We start from the raw sequence: 13,291 nt of genomic DNA on the forward strand, positions 1-13,291 counted from the left end.
ATTAATTAGAAATAATAGTTTAGGCGTTTCAACTTCCGAAAATAACAGATTTAAAAACAAAAAAGTAAATACTAGACTCAGAAACTTGAACTTGATCTCTCAGTGATCTCATGCTTTCTTCATTTAGTTGTCGTATTATCTGAGCCAAAGGTGATGGTCACGTGACCACACGAAATAGTCGATACCTATTTACAATAGTTTGATTTTGTGACATTGACTCACGCACCCATATAAGATGTCACTACATGCTCGCTGCGAACACTGTCAGTTGTACTCATACAATGGTAAAATGCATCAAAATTTACTGCATGACGCTGCACTGTTGATGCAATAAAGTTACTTTTTTTGGATTTTGCTTGAAGAGCATATCCATAATTTACTATTCTCAAAAATCCTCTAAGAAAACATGTCCGTGGAAGCTATGCGGGTGTCCGTAGGTTTGTATGGAAGACAACCCCTTAAGTTTCAAAATTTGGTCTACAAAATTTGAGGGGAGGGGGCATACGAGGTTAAAGCAAAACCTACAGAGGAGCGTGCAAAAATATCTGACACGCAGGCTCAGTGCGGGTTGGGAACTTCACACACACACACACCATTAAATTTCTTTGCCGGTTTGTGCAGGTTTCCTTACAATGTTTTCCTTCCCCGTAAAGCTCGTGGTATATTAAAATATCAAATGTAATTTCGCACATAAATTCAGAATAGCTCAGTGGTGCGAGCCTGGGTTTGAACCCACCACCTTCTGCTTGAGAGGCAATAGGTCAAACCTTACGCCACCACGACTAGTTATAATATAATTCTGATATAAGTACACATCTCAGATCAAACAACCATTTTTGGACACCAGCTTTTGGATTCCGAAGGCAAGCTTAAATATTCTTTCTTTTCCACAGAAAAACTGCGGCTCTCTCTCTGCGTGGGCTGCGGCGGTCAAATCCACGACCAGTACATCCTGCGGGTGGCGCCGGACCTGGAGTGGCACGCCGCCTGCCTCAAGTGCCAGGAGTGTCGGCAGTTCCTGGACGAGAGCTGCACCTGCTTCGTGAGGGACGGGAAGACGTATTGCAAAAGGGACTATACTAGGTGAGGATCTACTCAAAGGTCTACCAAATGGGAAAGAGTTACGTATGTACGTACAATGGCCTGCATAAGTGGATGGACACCTTACGTTTACGTGGACTTTTGCTGGCCATAGTACTAAAGAAATAGAAATAAGCTTTATTACCCGACTGCCCGAAGGAGGGTTATTTTATTGTATAACTGGGTGACCATAATAGTTTTATGATTTAAATTCGGGTTCTGTTCCGCATACCTTGATTTTAGAGAAACTCTATATTTCGGCACAGTTGCATGTGCCATGATCACGAGACGAAAATCATAAAATTAAACCAATCAACCCGACATGTTTCGAGCCAACCCGTGCTCCTTCTCAATTTGAGCTCGAACGGAAAGCCAACCGTGATCTATTTTAATACCCAATTAGCTATGACTGCGTCTCCCGATAGTTTTAATTCAAAGAATGTTTCTATTCTCTTATTCTTATTCTGCGGCTGACGGCAAACACCAACTAATACAGGAAGACAAATCCAATTGCACTATGTATAAATTATTTAATTATAGTCGATGCCGAATAAAACTACTCATTGGCCTTAATGTAATGACGAATGAGATGGCGTCACAATATTCTTCACTGGTAATAAACTGCTGTGTTTTGACATACCACTCCCATATACCCCCGAAATGTGGGTGGCAGGGTGTATGGTGTTGCAAGTCTTTCTAGTTAATTTTGATCAACTTTACCTTTACAGTGGACCTCTGTTGAGCGTGATCATATTTACTACTTATCAAATTACAGGGTCAGTGGCTATAAATGCTCATGTATTTGCTCTACAGTTAAAAAAAATGTCCAGAAAAGCTTAGCTGAAATGCTCATTTGTCTATCTCTACATGAATAGTACTAGGAAATTAATCTTTAGTGGAGTAAATTGAAATTAGACACTGAATGAATAATTAAATACAGCGATACTCGTAGTTTATCTCTCTCTCTCTCTTCAAGTGCCTCTCCACTAGTGGAGGTTGGCAGTCAGCTCCGCATATCTGATACGGTGTTTTGCCAGTCTAAGAAGCTCCGCGGTGCTCTTAACTCCCGTCCATTCCCGGATATTGCGTAGCCACCATTTCTTCCAAAGACCCACTGCTCTTTTGCCTGCCACTTTGCCCATCATTATCAGCTGCAACAGTTCGTATCTGTCATGTCTTAATACGTGACCCAGATAGGCAACTTTCCTTTTTTAGGGTTCCGTAGCCAAAATGGCAAAAACGGAACCCTTATAGTTTCGCCATGTCTGTCTATCCGTCCGTCCGCGGCTTTGTTCAGGGACTATCAATGCTAGAAAGCTGTATTTTTTCACGGATATATATGAAAACTATGCCGACAAAACGGTACAATATAAATTAAAAAAAAACTTTTTTAGGGTACCTCCTAGGTACCTCCCATAGACGAAAAGTGGGGGTGATTTTTTTTGTCATCCAATCCTATAGTGTGGGGTATCGTTAGATAAGTCTTTTAACACCATTACTGGGTTGCAAAGACGATTTTTTGATTCAGTGATTTGTTTGCGAAATATTCAACTTTAAAGTGCAAATTTTCATTAAAATCGAGCGCCCCCCCCCCCCCCTTCCCCTCTAAACTCTAAACCGGTGGGTGGAAATTTAAAAAAAAACAGGATGATAGTAAGTATATCAAAGTTACAAGGAAAACTATAACAGTTAAGTTTGCTTGAAAATTATGAGTAGTTTAAAAGTAAGTAGCAGCCTAAGTTATGAAATTTACCTAAACTTGGAAGACTCCGTATAAAATACGAAATCATTAGAAAAATATTACTTAATTTTTTCGTAATGGCTACGGAACCCTATTTTGGGCGTGTCCGACACGCTCTTGGCCGGTTTTTTCGTAGTTTATAGCTATACCCTTATTAACCTCAGCAACATTACCTCAGCCATCATCCTATACAAGAGTACTTCAGTACCTTTCTAACTAGATCCGTGAGGAAACAACATCCTCAGCATCCCCACGTCACTCAGCTTGACTCCCGCGCCCCGCAATTAGCGTAACCCGATGCGCGCGCGCAGTATCACGTTGCAGCGTTCGCTATTTACAGACGGGAACCTAGGGGGCACAGTTTCAACCCTTTGACTACTGTTACCTTTAGCTACCGTTACCTTAAATTAAATAAATCGATCTGTAGGTACATTTTCAAAACACTGCTTTAGATTGATAATGACACAATCCAAAATAAAACCGGCCAAGAGCGTGTCGGACACGCCCAGAATAGGGTTCCGTAGCCATTACGAAAAAATTAAGTAACATTTTTCTAAGGATTTCGTATTTTATACGGAATCTTCCAAGTTTAGGTATATTTTAGTTTTAAAAGACCTATCCAACGATACCTCACACTATAGGGTTGGATGAGATAAAAAAATCACCCCCACATTACGTCTATGGGAGGTACCATAAAAAAAATATTTTTTGAATTTTTAATTGTACCATTTTGTCGGCATAGCTTATATATATATATCCGTGCAAAATTACAGCTTTCTGGCATTGATGGTCCCTGAGCAAAGCCGCGGACGGACAGACAGACAGACAGACATGGCGAAACTATAAGGGTTCCGTTTTTGCCATTTTGGCTCCGGAACCCTAACAAAAAGGGCGTTAAAATTGAACTTTGATTGAATAGTCACTTATTTTAAAATGTAATTCCATGGAATTTTCATTTGTTTTTAAATTTTGAATTTTGAGTTGTGTCAGTATCAAATTAAAGCAGCGAAAAGTAACGTTGATTACCTAATTGATTTCCAGACAACGCACAGTTTAACCACGGAGGCTAATACAAAGGTCTTCAAATCCGTTTATTCTTAATTTTTAGAGTAGAGTATAGTACCTAGTAGAGTGGAATCGTTGTGAGATGTCTAACTCAGCACGACCCAGCAGGAGGGATTGAAACCCATAGTTTAGTATGTAAAAGAGGTAGACGACTATTGTCCCACTCCAGCTGGCTCGTGCTGAAGTACCGACTTCGAGCTAGTATAGTACGTAGCTACCTACCTAGAAAAATATTTTCAAGGGTTTTTGTCGGTTTTACTTTTTTGTTCAAAAAAATCTTTTCTTTCTGTACAGTCACCAGCACCAATATCTGACACAACTAAGAGTGCATAAATATCTGACTTATTACTCTACGACTCTATTTCTGTGGCCGATAGGACGTGCGTGTCAGATAATTTTGCACTCTCGTTATCATCCCAGCGTACGTCCCACTGCTGGGCACAGGCCTCCTTTCAGAATGAGAGGGCTTGGGCCGTAGTTCCCACGCGGGCCCAGTGCGGATTGGGAACTTCACACACACCATTGAATTGCTTCGCAGGTTTGTGCAGGTTTCCTCACGATGTTTTCTACACCGTAAAGCTCGTGGTAAATTTCAAATGTGATTACGCACATGAGCCGGGGTTTGAACCCACTATCCCCTGCTTGAGAGGCTATAGGTCAAACGACTCAGCCACCACGGCTTTTTCGCAAGAGGAGACCTGTGCTCAGTATAACGTATAGGCTGAGATGATGATGATGATGATGAATCAGGGTTTTCCAGTAAAATTTTAGCTCTTAAATAATGTTGATCTAACCTTGGAGACGAGACACAGAACAGACAACAGAGGGACTGCGAAAATATTTTTGAATTCAACCCTTCCGCAGAGTAGCGATGGACGGAAACAGTTGTTTACTCTATAGTCTATGCCCCGTATCGAGTGACGGACTCGAGTAAACAACGGAAACATACTAATTAACAAATCGATTTATTTATTCGTTTACCGGTGAAGTACTTCCTGTATTCTCTTTAATTGTCCGTTACCGATTGATTTAAGGAAAAAACAAACAAAACTCTAGTAAATGAATGGAATTTATCTAATCTTAACAATTTCGAACTCAGATAAAAAGGATTGTCATGTAATTTTGATATAAAAACTCCAATAATACTGAACGCAATTATGATTATATGACGACAGCTAACTCTAATAATGACTAAAGTTGATGCGGCAAACCAAACTTGCATTAACAACCTTATTTACAGAAAATACAAGATAAAAAACGTAATCGAAAACCCGCTTATCCGGCCGGTGTAAACGGGAACAAACATACCATAGGCATATCGGGTTCCCGCCGCCCGCCGCGCTGTCAAACTGACGTTTGTTTTGGCGCCAAAATACATAATGCTCAGTCAAACCCAGTTTGTTTTCTCTTCGGCACATCAGAGTATAGACGACAAATATTATTCTGCGAGCGTGAAACTCATCCCTAAATTTACACGTTCTATTTGACACCTTATCTCGTGGTAACAGGGCCGCGTATGTTTGTAAATGCGTAATACCACAGACAATATAATGTTGTTGATGTGTAATTCTATATTTTACCGAGAGATGGAAGGGTGAAAAGGTAAACAAGATGCGGTTATTTTAGTGAATTCATCTTTGGTGTTGTTTAAAAAGTGGCGCCGGCGGTGTGATTGACGGCCGGTGGAGTTGGATTTGAGATTCAAATATTTACGAGTGATATTAGTATTTTGAACATATTTCGGCACGAGAAGCTGCATCACACCGGTTTACCACGGAATACTAAACTAGTCTATTACCTTTGCTATTATAAATAACGTTGGCAGTAGGCCTACAAGGTTGTAGCAGCGTTGTTTTAGTTTTATCTCTAAAACATTTAAACCTCAAACTCTGAATGATCATACAGAAGTTTCACACCAGTTCTACTACGAGCTACCGCGTACAGTTACCAACACCAGTATCTGACACAGCAAAGCGTGCGTAAATATCTGATATGACTTATTCCGCGCCGTATTTAATCCGCACTCGCAGACTACCGAGATACAGGATTCGCGCGCCTATTAAAGCTAGTTAGTTTATTTTTATTTTTATTATAGTTTCCTGAAATAAATCATTATTATTATTATTATTTCTAGGGCCGGTAGGACGTGTCAGATATTTTTGCATGCTCCGATGTGGCAGGATATTAATGCCGGTGACAGTACAAACAATTTGACGTTCCATAATATTCTAAAAGTTCCATATCATTTCTGTACAAAAATACAGTACAGTCAAGAGAAAAGATATTGACGCAGCCAAAGTTGCAAAAATATGTATACACGGCCTTAACGTTAAGTGCATAAAGTCGTGTATACATATTTTTGTAACCTTGCCCTTGACCTACTTGGGCGACCGAGCTTTCCTCGGAATAAAACTTGATAATGAGCTTTTTCCCAGAGATAAGACCCAGCTAGATCGATTTGTCATCCCCAAAAACTCCCACATACCAAATTCGTCATCAAAATCGTTGGAGCCGTTTCCGCGATCCCCGAAATATATATATATAAAAAATTGCTCGTTTAAAGGTATTAGATAGATACAGTAAGGACTTCTCTTTAGTTTCTTAATCTATAAGTCCGGCTACACGCAGCCCCCAGCGACTTGCATTCACAAACGGCTTGTGCATAAAAACTATATGACGTCCAAAACGTGCTTGTGCAAATTAGGCAAAGCGAGCGTGCAGCCGGACCCCATAACATCGTGTAGGTATCGGGTATGGAAACAGACATCAACATAATTGAGTAGTCGCGCAATAGATTCCGGGAGAAAGCCAGTGCCCAGCAGCCTGGGAAGATGCCCAATAGTCCATGGGGCAATGAAAACTCACTGATATAATAATGATAAACCGTTGCCGCCCATTGTACACCGATTCAAAAGTTTCACTCTTTTTTAACCCCCGACGCAAAAAGAGGGGTGTTATAAGTTTGACCGCTATGTGTGTCTGTGTGTCTGTCTGTGGCACCGTAGCTCTTAAACGGGTGGACCGATTTGAATGCGGTTTTTTTTATTTGAAAGCTGGTTTTCTAGCGATGGATCTTATACATTATTAACTTAACTAACCAACAACGACAAAACAAATAAAATGCTCAATATTTTCATGCGCTGTTTCCGTTCAAATTAGATATCGTACAAAGTCAGTGTAAGTAATTTTGCTTTTTGCAACTCAATAATCATATAAATTGAATTCCCTTCTCTTACTTATTACACTTGATTTTCACTCTAGTTACAAAGCGACCATTCACTTTCAAAGGAAGTCAGATTTCGTAAGACTTTTAGGCAATTGCCTCATATTTGGCAATTAATTAAGTATATACCATTTAGGTGAACTTATCACAATTTGCAATGAGGAAAGGAAAATAATATGTAAGTATATGATATTTTTAATGTACAGTAAGCTGCATTAGGACATTAAGATATATTTTCACGCACTGCTGTGGCAGTGGCAGATATGAATGGAGTTGACTGTACATTAGGTACATGAGTTTCAGTATAGAGTCATGTAAGCTTATTTTGAACTAAAATCAAAAACAGATTAAATCCCGCTTCTCGAAAGGTGAGAAAGAGAAAAAAAAGTTAAAATGACAAATGCGTGCTCAAGTGTGCCGCACTGCGTGACTTCACGCGAAACTTCCACCATTTTTAGTTTAATTGACAAAGGAAAGGAAAAAATACCGTACCTATCCAATATTTTCTGTTACTGGGCGTTTTAAAAAAAAGTTTTTTCATACAAAATTTTATGAATCAGTTTTGTCACGGCCCATACTGAGTGTATGAAAAAAACGTCGCAAAAGTGAAATTTTTTTGGGGATATTTTTTTTTTTAAACTATCAGAATCAATAATAATTGTGCTCTTGATTGTGAGTAGGAAAAACCATATTACACGCGACTATTAACAATTTTTAGTACCTAAGTACCTACACTAGCCTATAATAATTTGTTTGTCATTAATCATAGAAGCATGATCTATGACGTATGACTACAAGTGATCTTAACATAACATTTTATGCTATCTCTCGCAATGTGTGTGGTCACATTTAGCAGCTGTGTCGCGGAGGCGGATGAACTGACATATTATGACAGTTGACATTAGAATAATAATAGGCACAGGATCAAATTACAGGTTATATAAATATTCCGACTTCATAGCACTAATATGTATTTTATGTTAGTTGGTAGGATTTATAATTGTAATTCAATAAGTTAGAAAAAAAAGAGCTAGATCGACATAAAATTTCAGAATCACAAAATTAATTTATAATAAGTAGAAATAAAATACTTACATACTTACCCCCTTATTCATAAAACTTAACAAGCCTATGTTAACTAACAAATGCTTTGTCCCTTTCTAACAAATACAAATGTCGAAGTGACAGATAAGGACAAACGAATAATAGCGGCATTTTAACTAAAATAGGTTTGATTGTCGTTTATGAATAAGGGGGTTAGTGTTTGTTTATGCTTTGATTTTTTGACGCAAGGCGGGTTGTTTGATTAACTGTATTTTGTCTTGCTTTAAAATATTTCACGTTATTGTCTTACTATTTCCTCTATAAAAGTTTAGTAGGTAGACCAAACGCTAAAAAAAAAGAAAAAAAGTGTCTGAAATCTTCATCACAGCCGAAACTGATATAAGATTATTTTTTATTTTTAGTGGGTTTTCCGGGAGCCCTAAGATGCAGTTGGTAGCAACATTTAGTGTGTATGTACCTACAGCCAGGAGAGGCGGGTTCGAATCTGGTTCGGCAGTCCGATTTTTTGTTTGATAAAAAAACTATGTGGTTTCAAAAAAGGGCAATATTGTATGGTCTAGTGTTGTATTTTATTTATTCTAGAAATGCGTAAATTATTTTCAACAAACAAATAAAGTGACTGCGTCTGCCTTTTTCGATTTCAGCAAAAACCTTACGAAAACGGCGAATTCAAGCGCGAATTGGAACTGAAATATAATATCTACCTAAATGTAGCTAGAGATACATTTTATTCGGAAACATTCAGAACTCTTTTGCGCTCTCTCCACCCGACATTCGGCGCTAGGGTTGACGAAATAAGGGCAGGTGTGACAAACATATTAAATGCCTAAAAAATCAAGTATCTAAAAAAAATGGATTGTCTATGGCACTAGTGATGTAATCAAAATCATCTGGTCGCTATAGTTTTGTTAGAAAACTATAAAACTAGGTGATATTCAGGTCTTTTGTAATTGTGAGAGTCAGTTATTCAGTGAATCAGATTATAATGAAACCTAATCTTCGGATTCAATTGGTAGCATTCGAACATGACGGATGTAGACAATATGTAATTTTGCTATTTCTGTTTCTTTGGCTAGTTGAAGTATAATTTTGATAGTGTTTTATGCTTTATGAACAGTGATCACAAAATCCTATATTGCTCTCGTGTCTGACATTTTTTAATGCGCAAGTTGTCTCCACGTGGTTTCTGAATTTTACTATCAATTGCAAAAGTTTACAATCACCCTACAACGTCCCTCTCAAAGAGAGTACCTTGACACTGGCGAAATTGCCCTATTAATTAGGACAGAAAGCCATATTTTAAAAGAGAAGAAGAAGACCTAATCTTAGATTACATTAATTATATTGTAACCTAAGTTAGATTAGGTGAAAAAAAATATTTTTTTTCAACAGAATTAATTTTTCTTTCCACTAAAAATTGACTGTTTATCCCGCGACTCCGTCGCGCAGAATACATTATCGATTTATACCGCGGAACTACGCAATTTTCCGGGATAAAAACTATCCTATGTCCTTCCCCGCGACGCAACCTATACCGAATTTCATCTTTGATAACCGGATGGCCAAGTGGTTAGAGAACCTGACTACGAAGCTTGAGGTCCCGGGTTCGATTCCCGGCCGGGGCTGATATTTGTATGAATAAAACGAATGTATGTTCTCGGGTCTTGGATATTTAATATGTATGTTTATCCGTTGCTAGTAATCATAGTACAAGCTTTGCTTAGTTTGGGACTAGGTAAATTTGGTGTCAGGTGTCCCATGATATTTATTTATTTAGCTGAATCGGTTCAGCGGCTTAGACGTAATAAAGTAACAAACAAACAAACAGACTTACAAACTTTCACATTTATGATATTACTGGGGATAATAATAATTACAGAATGATGGCAAATTCAGGATTTTCTCAAATAACGTACTTCATGTCACCTATTATCACCTGTCACTTCAATGAAATGGCGCCAAATTTTATATGCCCTTAGTCGCTCCAACACTCCCTATGTACAACCCTAGCAATGCTTTTAGTCAATTGCCAGGCGCGCGCTCATTCGCTAAGTGCCGGTCAATAACCTCGGCTCAAAATGTGCTTAGAGGTTTTGGGGTTCCTTACTCACTGAATACACTAGGTTGGGGTGGGTTCGAGGCAGTTTGAATTCAGGCGGTAGGAGCCGTCTAGACTATGCTGGGATCTAAAGACAAAAGATTTGGGACCCATTTTATTAAGTAAAGAGGGTAAAAAGTAGTGGGATACAATACAATACAATGAATCTTTCATTGTACCTACACCAGAAATAGTAGGCGATACAGAAACAGGTACCATCGGCCAAATATGTGGTCTACCACCCTGAAGTTGATAATCGTTTGCATTAAGATTGGTTTTTGAAGTATTTTTGTATTTTTTATTTCAACTCCAATTTTTACTTTTACGGTCATCCCGTAAAATCCACATACAAATATAAACTGAAACATAGATGCACAGAAAAACCAGAAAAAGTGACCAGTGCTGGGTATAGCACGTAGCACGGAATGCCGAGGACCTGGTTCGATCCCAGCGCTGGTCTCTTTTTCTGGTTGTGTTTTTCGAAATCGTTTGCATGTCATAAAACAATAATGCCAATAGACGTGTCTGTCAACTTGGAAGTTCGACTTTAGCGACATATCCATTTGATAGGAACTTGTTTAAAAATTGATAGAACACTTATTTGGCTGATGTTACATTAACTACAAGGTTAGCAATAGACGGCCTTATAGCTATGGGCTTATTGCTATCGCGAGATATGAGGAAATTTCATTATTTCAAGAACATATCAGCCCATCCAGCCTATAAGCAAGCCTTTATACGACCCTCTGTTGGGCACGACTCCTCTCAGATCGAAAGGGCTTGGGCCGTAGTTCCCACGTGGACCAAGTGCGGATCGGGAATTCCATACAATTACTTCGTTATGTTACCCACATATTGCTTTCCAGGCTTGTGCAGGTTTCCTCACGTTTTTCTTTCACCGTAAAGCTCGTGGTAAATTTCAAATTTCGTTTCGAACATGAATTTCGAAAAACTCAGGGAGGATAGGAGCGAGCCCGATTCGAACTCACGATCCTTGCGTACTCATACACGAACTAAGTTTTTTGAAACTTATATAGTATTACGGTGGTTCAAGCAAGACTTAAAATAATTCGATAGTAGGTACCTAGTCGCAGATACATGCTTCTAGTTTAGTCATCGATATATCTTCTGCCATGCAACGACAGACTCGATCAAAACGTGCCGTCTCCTTCCACAGGTTATTCGGCACCAAGTGCGACAAGTGCGGCTCATCGTTTAGCAAGAACGACTTCGTGATGCGCGCCAGACGAAGATCTACCACATTGATTGTTTCCGCTGCTGCGCATGCGCGAGGCAACTCATACCTGTTAGTGGCGCCATCTATTATTATAGCCTTTAAAGTTCTACACACAAAAGATTAATAAATAAATATCAATAAAAAACTTGGGAGGCCATTCCTAGCAGTGGCGCATATTCATCTCAGCCCATATAATATACGTCCTACTGCTGGGCACAGCCCACCTCTCAGAATGACACACACCATTGAATTACTTCGCAGGTTTTTTGCAGGTTTTCCTCACCGTAAATGTCGTGGTAAATTTTAAATGTAATTCCGCAAATGAATTTCGAAAACTCAAGAGAGAAGGTAGTTTTTTTTGGTTTATTTGCAGGAGACGAATTTGCGTTGAGAGAGGGAGGCGCGTTATATTGTAGAGAAGACCACGATGTACTAGAAAAGGTATGTATTGGTAAGCCCTTTATATTAGCAAACTAAAGCATAACAATATTAGTACACTATAGGCCAGTATCCCCAATCTATTTTAAGTCCCTGTTATTGATGTGACAGTTTTCTTTTACCTTAGCATCGGTTCCGGCACTTTACGCACGGAAGACGACGGTTACGGTCATTCCTTCATAAAAGTGGACCAATGGATGCCCCAAATAAGTATAGGCCATTTCTCTGTTAGATGTGTGCTCCAAAATTTTCAAACACGTAGTAAAAAACTTGTAATGGAATAGGTACTTGAAGCAAAGTAATCTTTTGTTTACTTACGATACTTGATTTAAAAATACAATGCCTAAAATTAGTTGGCTTTGGCTTTTTCAATACTAAATAATTGCCTGTAAAGGAAGTGGACGGAGTTAAAACGGCGTCCGTTTACAGACAGCGAACACTAGCGGAGGAAGTGGCGCCGAAAGCAACAACAACACGACACTAAGCAACAACAATTCGCATCCTCTCCAGGAGTCCATGTCCGGTGAGTAGACCTTTTTGTCTAAACTACAAGAAACATTAACTACTGCAAAGGTTTGGCAGACGAACACTCGAGTGGAGACCCCACGCAAACACTCGCAGTAAAGGAAATCACCAATGAGATGGTGGGACAAAATCTGCCGGCAGGCAGGTGGATTGATGCATTGGCAATGGATCGTCAGGTGTGGAGAATAGAGAGGAGGTCTATCTCCGAAGACGGGCAAATTAAAGTCTGCCATAAAACAGGTTTTCTAAAAACTTGCACTAGTATATCCATCGGTAACGGGTAAGTGGAGTGGTTAGTTCGAACTATTAAGAATCTTAACCGTGCCATATCTTCCTTTTTGTACGCGTATGGGGTTCCTTGAAGCTATTAGTGATTTCGGTGCTCTTCTGGTGTGAAAAATAAAAAATATATTTAGAAAATAGGCCCCGTGGGCTCCTTTACATGTCTGATTCTACCAGAGCAGAGCTACCGGAACTGACAACTGAAAAGAAACGAAGCAAGAAACTGAACAGTTAAGTAGTTATGGTTTTTTTTTTAATTTCTTCCAGTAATCATGTAGATAGGATATGTCTTCTCACTGTCTCAACTGTGGGACGTAGATCGCGGCAATGGATCATGTATTATGTTTTTTTTTATTCGACTAGATGGCAAACGAGCAAGTGGGTCTCCTGATGGTAAGAGATCACCACCGCCCATAGATATCTGCAACACCAGGGGGATTGCAGATGCGTTGCTAACCTAGAGGCCTAAGATGGGATACCTCAAGTGCCAGTAATTTCACCGGCTGCCTTACTCTCAACGCCGAAACACAACAGTGC

The 13,291-nt window shown here is 39.2% G+C and overlaps 1 protein-coding gene across 1 annotated transcript; it reads left to right on the forward strand.

The window, feature by feature from the left end:
• Positions 1–308: 308 nt before the first annotated feature.
• LOC141441237 (insulin gene enhancer protein ISL-1-like) lies at positions 309–13,004 on the forward strand. Its single transcript, XM_074105907.1, is given in 7 exon segments — positions 309–321; positions 822–1,083; positions 11,450–11,514; positions 11,517–11,582; positions 11,886–11,950; positions 12,377–12,470; positions 12,937–13,004. Coding segments are annotated over 7 exon segments (618 nt in total). The 3' UTR covers positions 12,990–13,004.
• The last annotated feature ends 287 nt before the right edge of the window (positions 13,005–13,291 follow it).

The sequence above is a fragment of the Choristoneura fumiferana genome, chromosome 23, assembly GCF_025370935.1.
Source record: "Choristoneura fumiferana chromosome 23, NRCan_CFum_1, whole genome shotgun sequence".
Classification (NCBI taxonomy): Eukaryota; Metazoa; Arthropoda; class Insecta; order Lepidoptera; family Tortricidae; genus Choristoneura; species Choristoneura fumiferana.